Below are 13,633 nucleotides of genomic sequence, written 5' to 3' on the forward strand. Positions count from 1 at the left end.
TATATACAGGTGTTGTTTTTGTATCCATTCAGCCACTCTGTCTTTAGATTATAGGCTTTAGTCCATTTACATTTAAAATAATTAGTGATAAGTCTGTATTCATTGCCATTTTGTTAATTGTTTTGGGGTTATTCTTGAAGTTCTTTTCTGTCCCTTTCTTCTTCTTTTGCTATTTTCCTTTTTGATTTTATGACTACTTTTAGTTTCTTGTTTGGATTTCTTTCTCTTTTTTTTGTGTGTGTGTCTACTACTCTGTCTTCCAGTTTGCTGATTTTTCCTATGTATTATCTAACCTACTGTTGATTCCTTCTAGTGTATTTTTAAATTTCAGTTATGTATTCTTCAGCTCTGTTTGATTCTTTTTGTATGTTCTAAGTTTTTGTTAAACATCTTCCTGTGTTCATCCACTTTCCTCCCAAATTCATTGTGCAAGTTTATGATCATTACCTTGAACTCTTTATTAGAGACTGCTTATCTCCACTTCACCTAGTTCTTCTTTGTAAGTTTTATCTTATTTTAAAAGGTATTCATTCTGTTATTATTCAAGGAAATACCATTTAAAAAATGCCAACTATCAAATTGGTGGACAGTTAAAAAAGGTCTCAAGAATTGATGAGGCTATGAATAAGTGTGTATTTTCATACCCTGCTGGTGGAACTATAAATTGACATTACTTTGAAGGGTAATTTAGCACTATTCATTAATATTTAAATTATGTATTACACATTTCAAAATCTACCGTAGAGAATGTATGTATGTGCATAATGGGGCATTTGTAGGAATTTTTTTTGCAGCATTATTTGTGATGGTGTCATGATATTGTGATTTAATAAGAAATATGTATTTTGGTCTTCATCTCCTGTTCCTTGCATAGAGCTCCTAAAACTCTTGTATTTTTCTAAGTGGTAAAAGTAATAGGTACATATTTTGTACTAATATTTGGGTTTTGTCCCCTGCTTCTGAAATAGGTTGTTATTCTTAAGAAGCCCATTCCAACCACTCCTGAGTTTATGTTAAGTAGATGACTTTTGGAAACCCACTAAGGATGGGAGTGCTGGTTGCCACAGAAACCATCCATATTATTAGAAGATTGGAATTTTCAGTCTCTACTCCCCAACCTTTAGGAAGGGGAAGGGCTAGAGATGGAGTTCAGTCACCAATGGCAATGATTTAATCAAGCATGCCTATGGAACGTCTATAAAAACCCTAAACAATGGAGTTTAGGGAGCTTCTGGATTGGTCAACACATTGAGGTGGTAGAGGGTGGCACTCCCAGAGAGGGCATGGAAGGTCCACACCCCTTCCCACATACCTTGCCCTAGGCATCTCTTCTGTTTATCTGTTCATGAGTTGGGTCTTTTATAATAAAGGGGAAATAGTAAGGAAAACACTTTCCTGAGTTCTGTGAACTGTTCTAGCAAAGTATTTAATCCTAGAAGGGGTCATGGGAACCCATGATTTCTGGCCAGTTGGTCAGAGATACAAGATACCTGGGACTTGCAATTGGCACCTAAAGTGGAGGACAGTTTTGTGGGACTGAGCCTTAACCTGTGGGGTCTGCGCCAACTCCAGGCAGTTAGTGTCAGAATTGAGTTAGCGTCCACTGAGAATTAGAGAAGTGCTGTATGTGGAAAACCTACACATGTGGTATCAGAAGTGTTGTGAATACAGAAACTGGGTGTAGAAGAAAACAAGAGGTTTTTCTTTTAGATGTGAACAACCTAAATATCCTTCAAAGAAGAATAACTAAACTACAGTTGAGATAACTATGAAATTTTATGCACAGCCAAAAAAAAAATGATTTAAGTAGATCTATATGTACTAATGTGGGACTAAGCTCCAAAATATGTTGTTGAAGGAAAAAAATAAAGCAAGATGAGAAAGACATACCTGGTATGACACTGTTTGTATTCTTTTAGAGGTCCATTCACAACCTTACTATATATTTTCTCCAGGTTCATACATATGCATAGAAAAAGATATGAAAGAATAAACACACAATATTTAACAGCGATTACCACTGGAGAAGTAGAAGAAGGCATTGAAATTGAAAGTATGTGTTAAATAGGTCTCTAACCATATTGGTAATTAATTTATTATAAGGAGAAAGTAATGAAAAATTAATTTTAAAATGGAAAAAGCATATTCAAAGTCATGCAGATAAAGAGGATAGTCTAAGATAAACTAAGTAGTCTGGCAAAACCAATCAACAAATAAAAAACACTTTTTTCCCCCTATTATATTGCATTTCATATTATCCTTTTAGGTCATGGGAAAAATATTTTGAAAGGAAGCTACAGTGTTTACATTGATTCCAAGTCTGGCAGTCATTTAGAAATTAGATTCTTGCTCAGTTATATATTCCTTTGTCTCTATCCTAAATTTCAGCTCTTAGCCTCTTAAAATAAATGTTAACCTTCTCAGTTCGGTTTTCTGCTTTGTCAGCATGTCATTGGCTCATGTTCTACTTTAATAACAGTATACTATGGAAGGTTTCTGCTTTTATTATAAATGAAAATCTTTGTCTATATGACCTAAGCTGGTGTTCAGTTTCTTTCAGTTTACTAATGCAGAATGCTGAATACTGAGTGTATGCTGACTTTGAAGAGTGACCAAAACTTTTTACGTTTGGATTTCCAATTTGAAGCATAATTAGAGGCCTGAACCCTCAAAGAACTGTATCATAGTATTTCCTGCATGACTCTAATATGGATTTTTAAAGTTATATCCCAAATATGATAAATCAAAAGAGTTTCCTGGTCTCTATTCAAATGTAGTATTGTAACACTGGTTTTAAGCTACGTTGTTGATTTTTTAGCATGTAATTTATTGACTATGTGACACAACATTGGGCAGCTGAAAAGGAGAGGATCAGGCACAACTTGGAGACCAGACCACCCATATGTTTGTGGTGTTTTGTTAGGGCACTTGGGACTTTTTGGAGAGAATACTTAACGACTGCTGAGTACATTGGATATAATTTAAAATTTGGTTTGAAGTCCTTATAGTATTTTTTAATTTCTGCCTTCCACTCAGACCTCATTATGTCATGAAGTAGGTAAGAGCAACAATAACCTCTCTTTCTTTCTTAATGATCAGAATACTTTCAAATGGGAATCAGGATGGAACTGCTTTATATTAAATTCCTTTCTGTAAATCATAGTGCCTTGGAGGAGCTTCAGTGTACTTTTCAGACAGGAGAAATGATTACTACTGTACTATCCTGGGACTTTAGTCCAGCTTGTGACTAGGGGGTGGGGGATTGGCAATCTTCTGTATAGCTGGCTTTGAAAGACTATGGTAGAAACTTCCCAGAAATGAGGAAGAAAGAAATGTTGTAGTTAGCCTTCTAGACTTTCTTTTTAGAAACAGTGATAATACTTATTAACAATGCTTAATAAAGCTTAAAACTGCTAGCAACTGTGGAATAACTTAAGAATTAAAGGCATTTCTTAGGCACTGCATATTTCAAGATGAAGCTCATGTATATATCAGCCCAACTCTCTCTTTTCCTTATTTTAAACATTGGGCAAGATTATTCAGGGACTTTCTCCTTTTTGCTCTGAGTGTTACACTAGGTTCCTTAAATACTACATGCTCGTTGGTTCATCCCAGAACTGACACCCATGCTTCTTACCTCATCTTCTGCCTCAGCTGCTCTTTCATCTGGATCGTGATGGCATGTTACAGGGTTAATGCTGTATTGCTTGCTTTGTTTGAAGAACTCCTTGATCATATTCATAAAAATATTCCCACGGTATTTTTAAGCAGTTAAAGAACTTTTGCCTTGGAAGATGGTAATTTGGAGAACTGCCCTCTCACTCTCACATTGATATATCTTGTAAATTTGTAAAATTTCCCATTGTGAGAGGCTTACTCAGGCCTGGCTTTGGGCTGGCCCTGTAGACTTTTATATGGATTTATTTAATCCATGAGATTGGATCCTTGCTATTTTACCTGCCAACGCATTTTGGCATTCAGTTCAATTCTATCCCCAAGAAATAGCTTAGCCTAGGGTACTTCTGAAAATTGCTAAGGAGGGGGTGGATCTAGCCTATGGTCAAACCCTGTGGGATAAGATTTTGTAAAATAATGAGCATTATATGTGTAACCAGGGCACTTGAGTGATTCAACAGTACTACCCATTGAAAGAAGAAATATGTTCATAAGTAGGTGAAAGTTTTTAATTCATAGAGAAGGGTGAAAAAGAGGATTGTGAAGGAAGATGAAAAGGAAAGGACATATGTTTGTTCTAGTAGAGAGGAGAGTCGGCAGTGTAAACAAAATCTCAGTAGTCCCTTCTTACCATGGTTACTTGTACTTTGAAGTACAATCCCCACCTTCCCTACTTTATTACTTTTTTCTCCTTTTCTGCCCCCCCCCACCTTTTTAATTTTTAAATTAATTTCCTCTTTTCTGGGCTTTCCTCTCCAGCCCTCAGTGTGCCAGTCCTCTCCATAATTGGTTCTTATCCCACGTGGATGCAGTCCTGCCATGAACACTCCCGGCTTTTCTGGCTGCTCTGCCTGCCCCTCACCAAGTGAGGACAGAGGGTCTTTCTCTGGGGTGTGCTTGAATATGTGCTGAGCTGGCCTGCCCTGGCTCTTCTTCTAATACATATTAATGCTTTTTTCTTCCTGACATATGAATACACGATCATTTGATCATTTGTTGTTTTCAATGTTCTTTTTGTGCTGACAGAGAAAGAGATGACTTAATGTCTGCACTAGTTTCCGTGAGGAGCAGTTTGACAGAGGTGCAGCAAAGAGAAGCAAGTGCTTATGAGCAGGTGAAACAAGCTGTGCAAATGACTGAGGAGGCCAACTTTGAAAAAACCAAGGCAAGTCTAATAAAATTAAAATAAAGGCATGCCGTAATTGCCTTTTTTTTCTTTTCTGGGTATTTGTTTGGTTATTCTCCATAACTAAACTCTTTTTTCCAAACACACAAAGTGAATACCAGTTTGTTAATGTTGACTTTCTAAATTAAACAAATTTGCTCTTTGGAGAATTCTTATTCCCCTGCAAATTCTCTTGCTGTATCACTATTGAAAGAATAGTATTATGATGTGATACAGTACTTTGAGAGACTTGTATGCTTAATCTTTTTATTTGCCGATAACTTTTAATGCGAAGTGAAACTGTTAGCACCCATAGTCACCCATTTGTGTATGCTCATGTATGTGAAGACAGATGTTTTTCCTCTATACCTGGGAAAGTTTGAGAACATCCAGATATGCCACAATAATAATATATGTGTATTTAATAGCATCTTTAGCTATGAGTCTGTATCCATTGTGTGCTTAAGTCAAACACATTTAATGATAATGATAATGACAGTAATAGTTAACACTTAGTGATCAGGCAGTGTTCTAAGCATTTTGAATAGTAGGAGGTTACTGATGATTCATTGCTGTGTTTGGGGGCCAGACCTTAAACCACTGAAGTTGCTATGTATTTTCCCTAAACACGCTTCAAGTACTTAGTAGCCACATGTAGCTAGTGATTACTGTATTGGTCAGTGCAGATATAGAACATTTCCATTGTCACAAAAAATGCTTTAGATAGCATTGGTCTAAGCCATATAGTAGCATCACTATTTTATTAAACTATTGGGCTAATCAACTTTATATTAAGCTTCTCCTCAGTCATTGCCTTACCCATTTATCTCTATCCAGATCATCTTTAACTCTTCCTAGACCATTTGACCCTCATAATGCCCCTATGCCTTTTGAAACTTATGTTCATTCTGACCAAATGCCCTAACATATTTTGTTTCCTCAAACACTCTTACTTCTTCATTTGGACTGACTCTAGCTGTCCCTTGCTGATGTTATGACCCTCAAAACCTCCAGTGAAGCCCTTTGCTGTTCATTTCATCTCATGTGGCTGTGATGGAGGGGTCAGCATTCATATCACCCCATACTGCCGTTTCCAGGCCTTTGCTTTAGTACCTACTCCTAACTCCTCTTTGAAATGAGGTTACCACTTCTCTTTGAAATCATCGTTGATTCTCCTCTCCCTAATTTTAATCAATATAAACTCTCAATCTGGAAGACACTATTTGACATTTTTTTTTAAAGAAAATCATCCATCACTTGGGTTTATAAAATAGTTGTAAGATCTTTGACACTTTTTAAGAGCTTTAGCCTCTGACACTTTTCCCCCTTGTCTATGTCCTTTCAGGCTGCTATAACAAAGACACCTTAGAAAGGGTGGCTTAAACAACAAACATTTATTTCTCACAGTTCTGAGAAGTCCAAGATCAAGGCACCAGCAGATTTGGTGTTTGGTGAGAGCTCACTTTCTGGTTCATAAACAGCTGTCTTCTCACTGTGTCTTCACATGGTGGAAGGGGCAAGGGAACTCTTTGAAGTCTATTTTATAAGGGCACTAATCCCATTCATGAGAGTTCCACCTTCATGACCTAATCACCTCCCATAGGGCCCACCATCTAATTCCATCATATTGGGGGTTAGGTTTCTACATGTGACTTTTGGAGAGGCACAAACATTCAGTCCATAGAACCCTCTACTTTATCTCTTTTCATCATTCTGAAAGGTTTCCACATCCATACTGTTAGCATATGCAACATCTTAGTCCCGACACACTTTGCTTTCCTTAACTCTAACATTTTCTCTGTTCTTCTGTAACTCCCACGTGAACTGAAGGGTCCACGAGATCTCAAACTCTAAAACTGATCTATCTGACCAGAGCCTTTTCTCTTCCTCCCTATCTCAGTTAAATCTACTCAGTGTCCTCATAACTGCCTCCAGTTCTTCTACCCCCTCTCATATCTCATTTTATCTATTATCTTCAGGCTGTTCCTCTTCCCTTTCCATTTAGATGTGAATTTTACAATCTCAAACTAAATTCATTATAATCACTTCATCAAAACAGCTGTGTTCTCTACTCACTGAATGGCAGTTTTGTCCACTGTCATGCCCTGATTGGGAACCTGGATGTCATCCTCTCCTTTGGCTTCCAACCAATCACTAAATAGGAGTTTTAATCCCTAAAGTTTGCTTGAATTCTTTCCTCACTGTCACCTTTCTTGTTCAGGATACCATAATCTCTGGATTCATGAAGTGTAACATCCCTTGTCTCTTTTCCTTCGCTCCATTCCCTACAATGCAGCTAGAAGTGATCTTTCTTCAAAGCACATTTGATCATGTGACTCTGATTTAAAATCCATCAGTGATTTCCCACTGCCTTCAGGGTAATCTCCAGACTACTTCACATGCTTATGAGGTCTGTCCTAATGTGCTTCCTTTCGACCCTTTAGTGTCACTTATTACTCTCCTGCAACAGACTCAGCCCCTGTCAGCTTGGAAAGGCAGTAGAATTTAGAGGTTGGGCATGGTCTTAGTAGAGTTAGCGAGACCTAGATTCAACTTCTAGCTCCACCATTCACCAGCTGTGTGACCATGGGCAAGTTATTTAATTCTCTGTGCCTCAGTTTTTCTTCATCTGTGAAATGGAAATAATATCTGACACATAGGATTTTAATGAGGACTGTATTTTAAAATTTATATCTGTTATCTTACAGAAACTCTGGCACAAAATATTTCTTCAATAATTAGTTGTGGTGATGGTGATGGCTATTAATCCCTCTGTTTATGCCATGCATTTTCTAGCCTCTGGGTCTCTGTACATGCCATGCAAATTCTTCTCCACACCATTGCTTAGATATTTTCTTCATCCTTCATGCCACTGTCTCTAGAAAATCTCTGATCTCCCATGTCTAGATTTTATGTACCTCTTATGTACTTTTAGAGCAGGGTTTCTCAACCTTGGCATGATTGACATTTTGATGTACATAATTCTTTGTTTTAGAGATTGTCCTCCACGTTATAGGATATTTAGCAGCATCCCTGGCCTCTACCCACTAGATGCCAGTAGCACATCCCTCTCCCCCAAGTTCTGATAACCAAAGATATCTCCAGACACTGCCACATGACCCCGAGGTGGGTGGTGCAGAATTGCCCCCAGTTGAGAACTACTCATTACAGCATTTATCAAAATGTATTTTTATTGGCTATTTGTCTGTATCTTTCATTAAACTTTAAACTCTCTGGCAGGAAGTAACTTGTCCATCTTGTCACTATTAAATCCCTAGTATCTTACATAGTGTTTGGTAAGTAATAGGTACTCAGTAAATATCCGCTAAGGGAATTGCAGTGTGCTCTCAGTAACACTCTAGAATTCTGTTATTCTTACCTTTCCAATTTAACTACTTTACCAGTGCCAAGTGAAAGTTAAGCCAAATCATACATGTTTTTCCTATCATTTTCAGCCTATCAAGTGTTACTGAGGGAAGCCATGTAAGAAAGCAACAGAATGAATTCCACAGGAGAGTAATACCGGTCACCTTCAGTGTATAAGTACTGTTTAGCAATCCTTTTCTTTGCAGTTGACTACCACATATACTTTTCTAAATTTTATTTTATTTTATATTTTTTAACATCTTTATTGGAATATAATTGCTTTACAATGGTGTGTTAGTTTCTGCTTTATAACAAAGTGAATCAGCTATACATATACATATATCCCCATTTCTCCTCCCTCTTGTGTCTCCCTACCACCCTCCCTATCCCACCCCTCTAGGTGGTCACAAAGCACTGAGCTGATCTCCCTGTGCTATGCGACTGCTTCCCACTAGCTATCTGTTTTACATTTGGTAGTGTATATATGTCCATGCCACTCTCTCACTTCGTCCCAGTTTACCCTTCCCCCTCCCCATGTCCTCAAGTCCATTCTCTATGTCTGTGTCTTTATTCCTGTCCTGCCCCTAGGTTCTTCAGAACCTTTTTTTTTTTTTTTTAGATTCCATATATATGTGTTAGCATACGGTATTTGTTTTTCTCTTTCTGACTTACTTCACGCTGTATGACAGACTCTCCGTCCATCCACCTCACTACAAATAATTCAATTTCGTTTCTTTTTATGGCTGAGTAATATTCCATTGTATATATGTGCCACATCTTCTTTATCCATTCATCTGTAGATGGACACTTAGGTTGCTTCCATGTCCTGGCTATTGTAAATAGAGCTGCAATGAACATTGTGGTACATGACTCTTTTTGAATTATGGTTTTCTCAGGGTATATGACCAGTAGCGGGATTGCTGGGTCATGTGGTAGTTCTATTTTTAGTTTTTAAAGGAACCTCCATACTGCTCTCCATAGTGGCTGTATCAATTTACATTCCCACCAACAGTGCAAGAGGGTTCCCTTTTCTCCACACCCTCTCCAGCATTTATTGTTTGTAGATTTTTTGATGATGGCCATTCTGACCAGTGTGAGGTGATACCTCATTGTAGTCTTGATTTCCATTTCTCTAATGATTAGTGATGTTGAGCATCCTTTCATGTGTTTGTTGGTTATCTGTATATCTTCTTTGGAGAAATGCCTATTTAGGTCTTCTGCCCATTTTTGGATTGGGTTGTTTGTTGTTTTGATATTGAGCTGCATGAGCTGCTTGTAAATTTTGGAGATTAATCCTCTGTCAGTTGCTTCATTTGCAAATATTTTCTCTCATTCTGAGCGTTGTCTTTTCGTCTTGTTTATGGTTTCCTCTGCTGTGCAAAAGCTTTTAAGTTTCATTAGGTCCCATTTGTGTATTTTTATTTTTATTTCCATTACTCTAGGAGGTGGGTCAAAAGGACCTTGCTGTGATTTATGTCATAGAGTGTTCTGCCTATGTTTTCCTCTAAGAGTTTTATGGTGTCTGGCCTTACATTTAGGTCTTTAAGCCATTTTGAGTTTATTTTTGTGTATGGTGTTAGGGAGTGTTCTAATTTCATTCATTTACATGTAGCTGTCCAGTTCTCCCAGCACCGCTTATTGAAGAAGCTGTCTTTTCTCCATTGTTCATTCTTGCCTCCTTTATCAAAAATAAGGTGACCATATGTGCATGGGTTTATCTCTGGGCTTTCTATCCTGTTCCATTGATCTCTATTTCTGTTTCTGTGCCAGTACCATACTGTCTTGATTACTGTAGCTTTGTAGTATAGTCTGAAGTCAGCCTGATTCTTCCAGCTCCGTTTTTCTTTCTCAAGATTGCTTTGGCTATTCAGGGTCTTTTGTGTTTCCATACAAATTGTGAAATTTTTTGTTATACTTCTGTGAAAAATGCCATTGGTAATTTGATAGGGATTGCACTGAATCTGTAGATTGCTTTGGGTAGTATACTCATTTTGACAATGTTGATTCTTCCAATCCAAGAACATGGTATATCTCTCCATCTGTTTGTATCATCTTTGATTTCTTTTATCAGTATCTTATAGTTTTCTGCATGCAGGTCTTCTGTCTCCTTAGGTAGGTTTATTTCTAGCTATTTTATTCTTTTTGTTGCAGTGGTAAATGGGAGTGTTTCCTTAATTTCTCTTTCAGATTTTTCATCATTAGTGTATAGGAATGCAAGAGATTTCTGTGCATTAATTTTGTATGCTGCTACTTTACCAAATTCATTGATTAGCTCTAGTAGTTTTCTGGTGGCATCTTTAGGATTCTCTGTGAATAGTATCATGTCATCTGCAAGCAGTGACAGCTTTACTTCTTGTTTTCCGATTTGGATTCCTTTTATTTCTTTTTCTTCTCTGATTGCTGTGGCTAAAACTTGCCAAGCTATGTTCGATAACAGTGGTGAGAGTGGACAGCCTTGTATTGTTCCTGATCTTAGTGGAAATGGTTTCAGTTTTTCACCATTGAGAGCGACGTTGGCTGTGGGTTTGTCATATATGGCCTTTATTATGTTGAGGTAAGTTCCCTCTGTGCCTACTTTCTGGAGGGTTTTTATCATAAATGGGTGTTGAATTTTGTCAAAAGCTTTCTCTGCATCTATTGAGATGTTCATGTGGTTTTTCTCCTTCAATTTGCTAATATCACATTGATTGATTTGCGTATATTGAAGAACCCTTGCATTCCTGGGATAAACCCCACTTGATCATGGTGTATGATCCTTTTAATGTGCTGTTGAATTCTGTTTGCTAGTATTTTGTTGAGGATTTTTGCATCTATGTTCATCAGTGATATTGGCCTGTAGTTTTCTTTCTTTGTGACATCTTTGTCTGGTTTTGGTATCAGGGTGATGGTGGCCTCGTAGAATGAGTTTGGGAGTATTCCTCCCTCTGCTATATTTTGGAAGAGTTTGGGAAAGATAGGTGTTAGCTGTTCTCTAAATGTTTGATAGAATTCGCCTGTAAAGCCATCTGGTCCTGGGTTTTGTTTGTTGGAAGATTTTTATTCACAGTCTCAATTTCAGTGCTTGTGATTGGTCTGTTTATATTTTCTATTTCTTCCTGGTTCAGTCTCAGAAAGTTGTGCTTTTCTAAGAATTTGTCCATTTCTTCCAGGTTGTCCATTTTATTGGCATATAGTTGATTGTGGTAATCTCTCATGATCCTTTGTTTTTCTGCAGTGTCAGTTGTTACTTCTCCTTTTTCATGTCTAATTCTATTGATTTGAGTCTTTTCCCTTTTTTTCTTGATGAGTCTGGCTAATGGTTTATCAATTTTGGTTATCTTCTCAAAGAACCAGCTTTTAGTTTTATTGATCTTTGCTATTGTTTCCTTCATTTCTTTTTCATTTATTTCTGATCTGATCTTTATGATTTCTTTCCTTCTGCTAACTTTGGGGTGTTTTTGTTCTTCTTTCTCTAATTGCCTTAGGTGTAAGGTTAGGTGGTTTATTTGAGATGTTTCTTGTTTCTTGAGGTTGGATTGTATTGCTATAAACTTCCCTCTTAGAACTGCTTTTGCTGCATCCCATAGGTTTTGGGTCATCGTGTCTTCATTGTCATTTGTTTCTAAGTATTTTTTGATTTCCTCTTTGATTTCTTCACTGATCTGTTGGTTATTTAGTAGTGTATTGTTTAACCTCCATGTGTTTGTATATTTTTACAGTTTTTTTTCCTGTAATTGATATCTACTCTCATAGCATTGTGGTCAGAAAAGATAGTTGATATGATTTCAGTTTTCTTAAATTTACCAAGACTTGATTTGTGACCCAAGGTATGATCGATCCTGGAGAATATTCCATGAGCACTTGAGAAGAAAGTGTATTTTGTTGTTTTTGGACGGAATGTCCCATAAATATCATTTAAGTCCATCTTGTTTAGTGTATCATTTGAAGCTTGTGTTTCCTTATTTATTTTCATTTTGAATGATCTGTCCATTGGTGAAAGTGGCGTGTTAAAGTCCCCTACTATGATTGTGTTACCGTCGATTTCCCCTTATATGGCTGTTAGCATTTGCCTTATGTATTGAGGTGCTCCTATGTTGGGTGCATAAATATTTACAATTGTTATATCTTCTTCTTGGATTGATCCCTTGATCATTATGTAGTGTCCTTCTTGGTCTCTTGTAATAGTCTTTATTTTAAAGTCTATTTTTTCTGATATCAGAATTGCTACTGCAGCTTTCTTTTGATTTCCATTTGCATGGAATATCTTTTTCCATCCCCTCACTTTCAGTCTGTATGTGTCCCTAGGTCTGAAGTAGGTTTCTTGTAGACAGCATATATATGGGTATTGTTTTTGTATCCATTCAGCCATTCTGTGTCTTTTGGCTGAAGCATTTAATCCATTTACATTTAAGGTAATTATCGATATGTATGTTCCTATTACCATTTTCATAATTGTTCTGGGTTTGTTATTGTAGGCGTTTTCCTTCTCTTGTGTTTCCTGTGTAGAGAAGTTTCTTTAGGATTTGTTGTACAACTGGTTTGGTGGTGCTGAATTCTCTTAGCTTTTGCTTGTCTGTAAAGGTTTTAATTTCTCTGTCGAATCTGAATGAGATCCTTTCTGGGTAGAGTAATCTTGGTTGTAGGTTTTTCCCTTTCGTCAGTTTAAATATGTCCTGCCACTCCCTTCTGGCTTGCAGAGTTTCTACTGAAAGATCAGCTGTTAACCTTATGGGGATTCCCTTGTATGTTATTTGTTGTCTTTCCCTTGCTGCTTTGAATATTTTTTCTTTGTATTTAATTTTTGATAGTTTGATTAATATGAGTCTTGGCATGTTTCTCCTTGGGTTTATCCTGTATGGGACTCTCTGAGCTTCCTAGACTTGATTGACTATTTCCTTTCCCATATTAGGGAAGTTTTCAACTATAATCTCTTTAAGTATTTTCTCAGTCCCTTTCTTTTTCTTTTCTTCTTCTGGGACCCCTATAATTCGAATGTTGTTGTGTTTAATGTTGTCCCAGAGGTCTCTAGGACTGTCCTCAATTCTTCTCATTTTTTTTTTCTTTATTCTGCTCTACAGTAGTTATTTCCACTATTTTATCTTCCAGGTCACTTATCCATTCCTCTGCCTCAGTTATTCTGCTATTGATTCTTTCCAGAGAATTTTAAATTTCATTTATTGTGTTGTTCATCATTGTGTCTTTGCTCTTTAGTTATTCTAGGTCCTTGTTAAACGTTTCTTGTATTTTCTCCATTCTATTGCCAAGATTTTGGATCATCTTTACTATCATTACTCTGACTTCTTTTTCAGGTAGACTGCCTATTTCCTTTTCATTTGTTTGGTCTGGTGGGTTTTTACCTTGCTCCTTCATCTGCTGTGTGTTTCTCTGTCTTCTCATTCTGCTTAACTTACTGTGTTTGGGGTCTCCTTTTTGCAGGTTGCAGGTTCG

The 13,633-nt window shown here is 37.1% G+C and overlaps 1 protein-coding gene across 8 annotated transcripts in view; it reads left to right on the forward strand.

The window, feature by feature from the left end:
* Window positions 1–13,633, forward strand: part of SDCCAG8 (SHH signaling and ciliogenesis regulator SDCCAG8) — a 268,342-nt gene that overhangs the window by 66,289 nt on the left and 188,420 nt on the right. For all 8 annotated transcript variants that reach the window (XM_036863025.1, XM_036863052.1, XM_036863043.1 and 5 more), the window contains one exon: window positions 4,702–4,840. In XM_036863025.1, the coding sequence (XP_036718920.1) occupies window positions 4,702–4,840 (139 nt within the window). The remainder of the gene's footprint in view (window positions 1–4,701; window positions 4,841–13,633) is intronic.

The sequence above is a fragment of the Balaenoptera musculus genome, chromosome 1, assembly GCF_009873245.2.
Source record: "Balaenoptera musculus isolate JJ_BM4_2016_0621 chromosome 1, mBalMus1.pri.v3, whole genome shotgun sequence".
In the NCBI taxonomy this organism is placed as follows: Eukaryota; Metazoa; Chordata; class Mammalia; order Artiodactyla; family Balaenopteridae; genus Balaenoptera; species Balaenoptera musculus.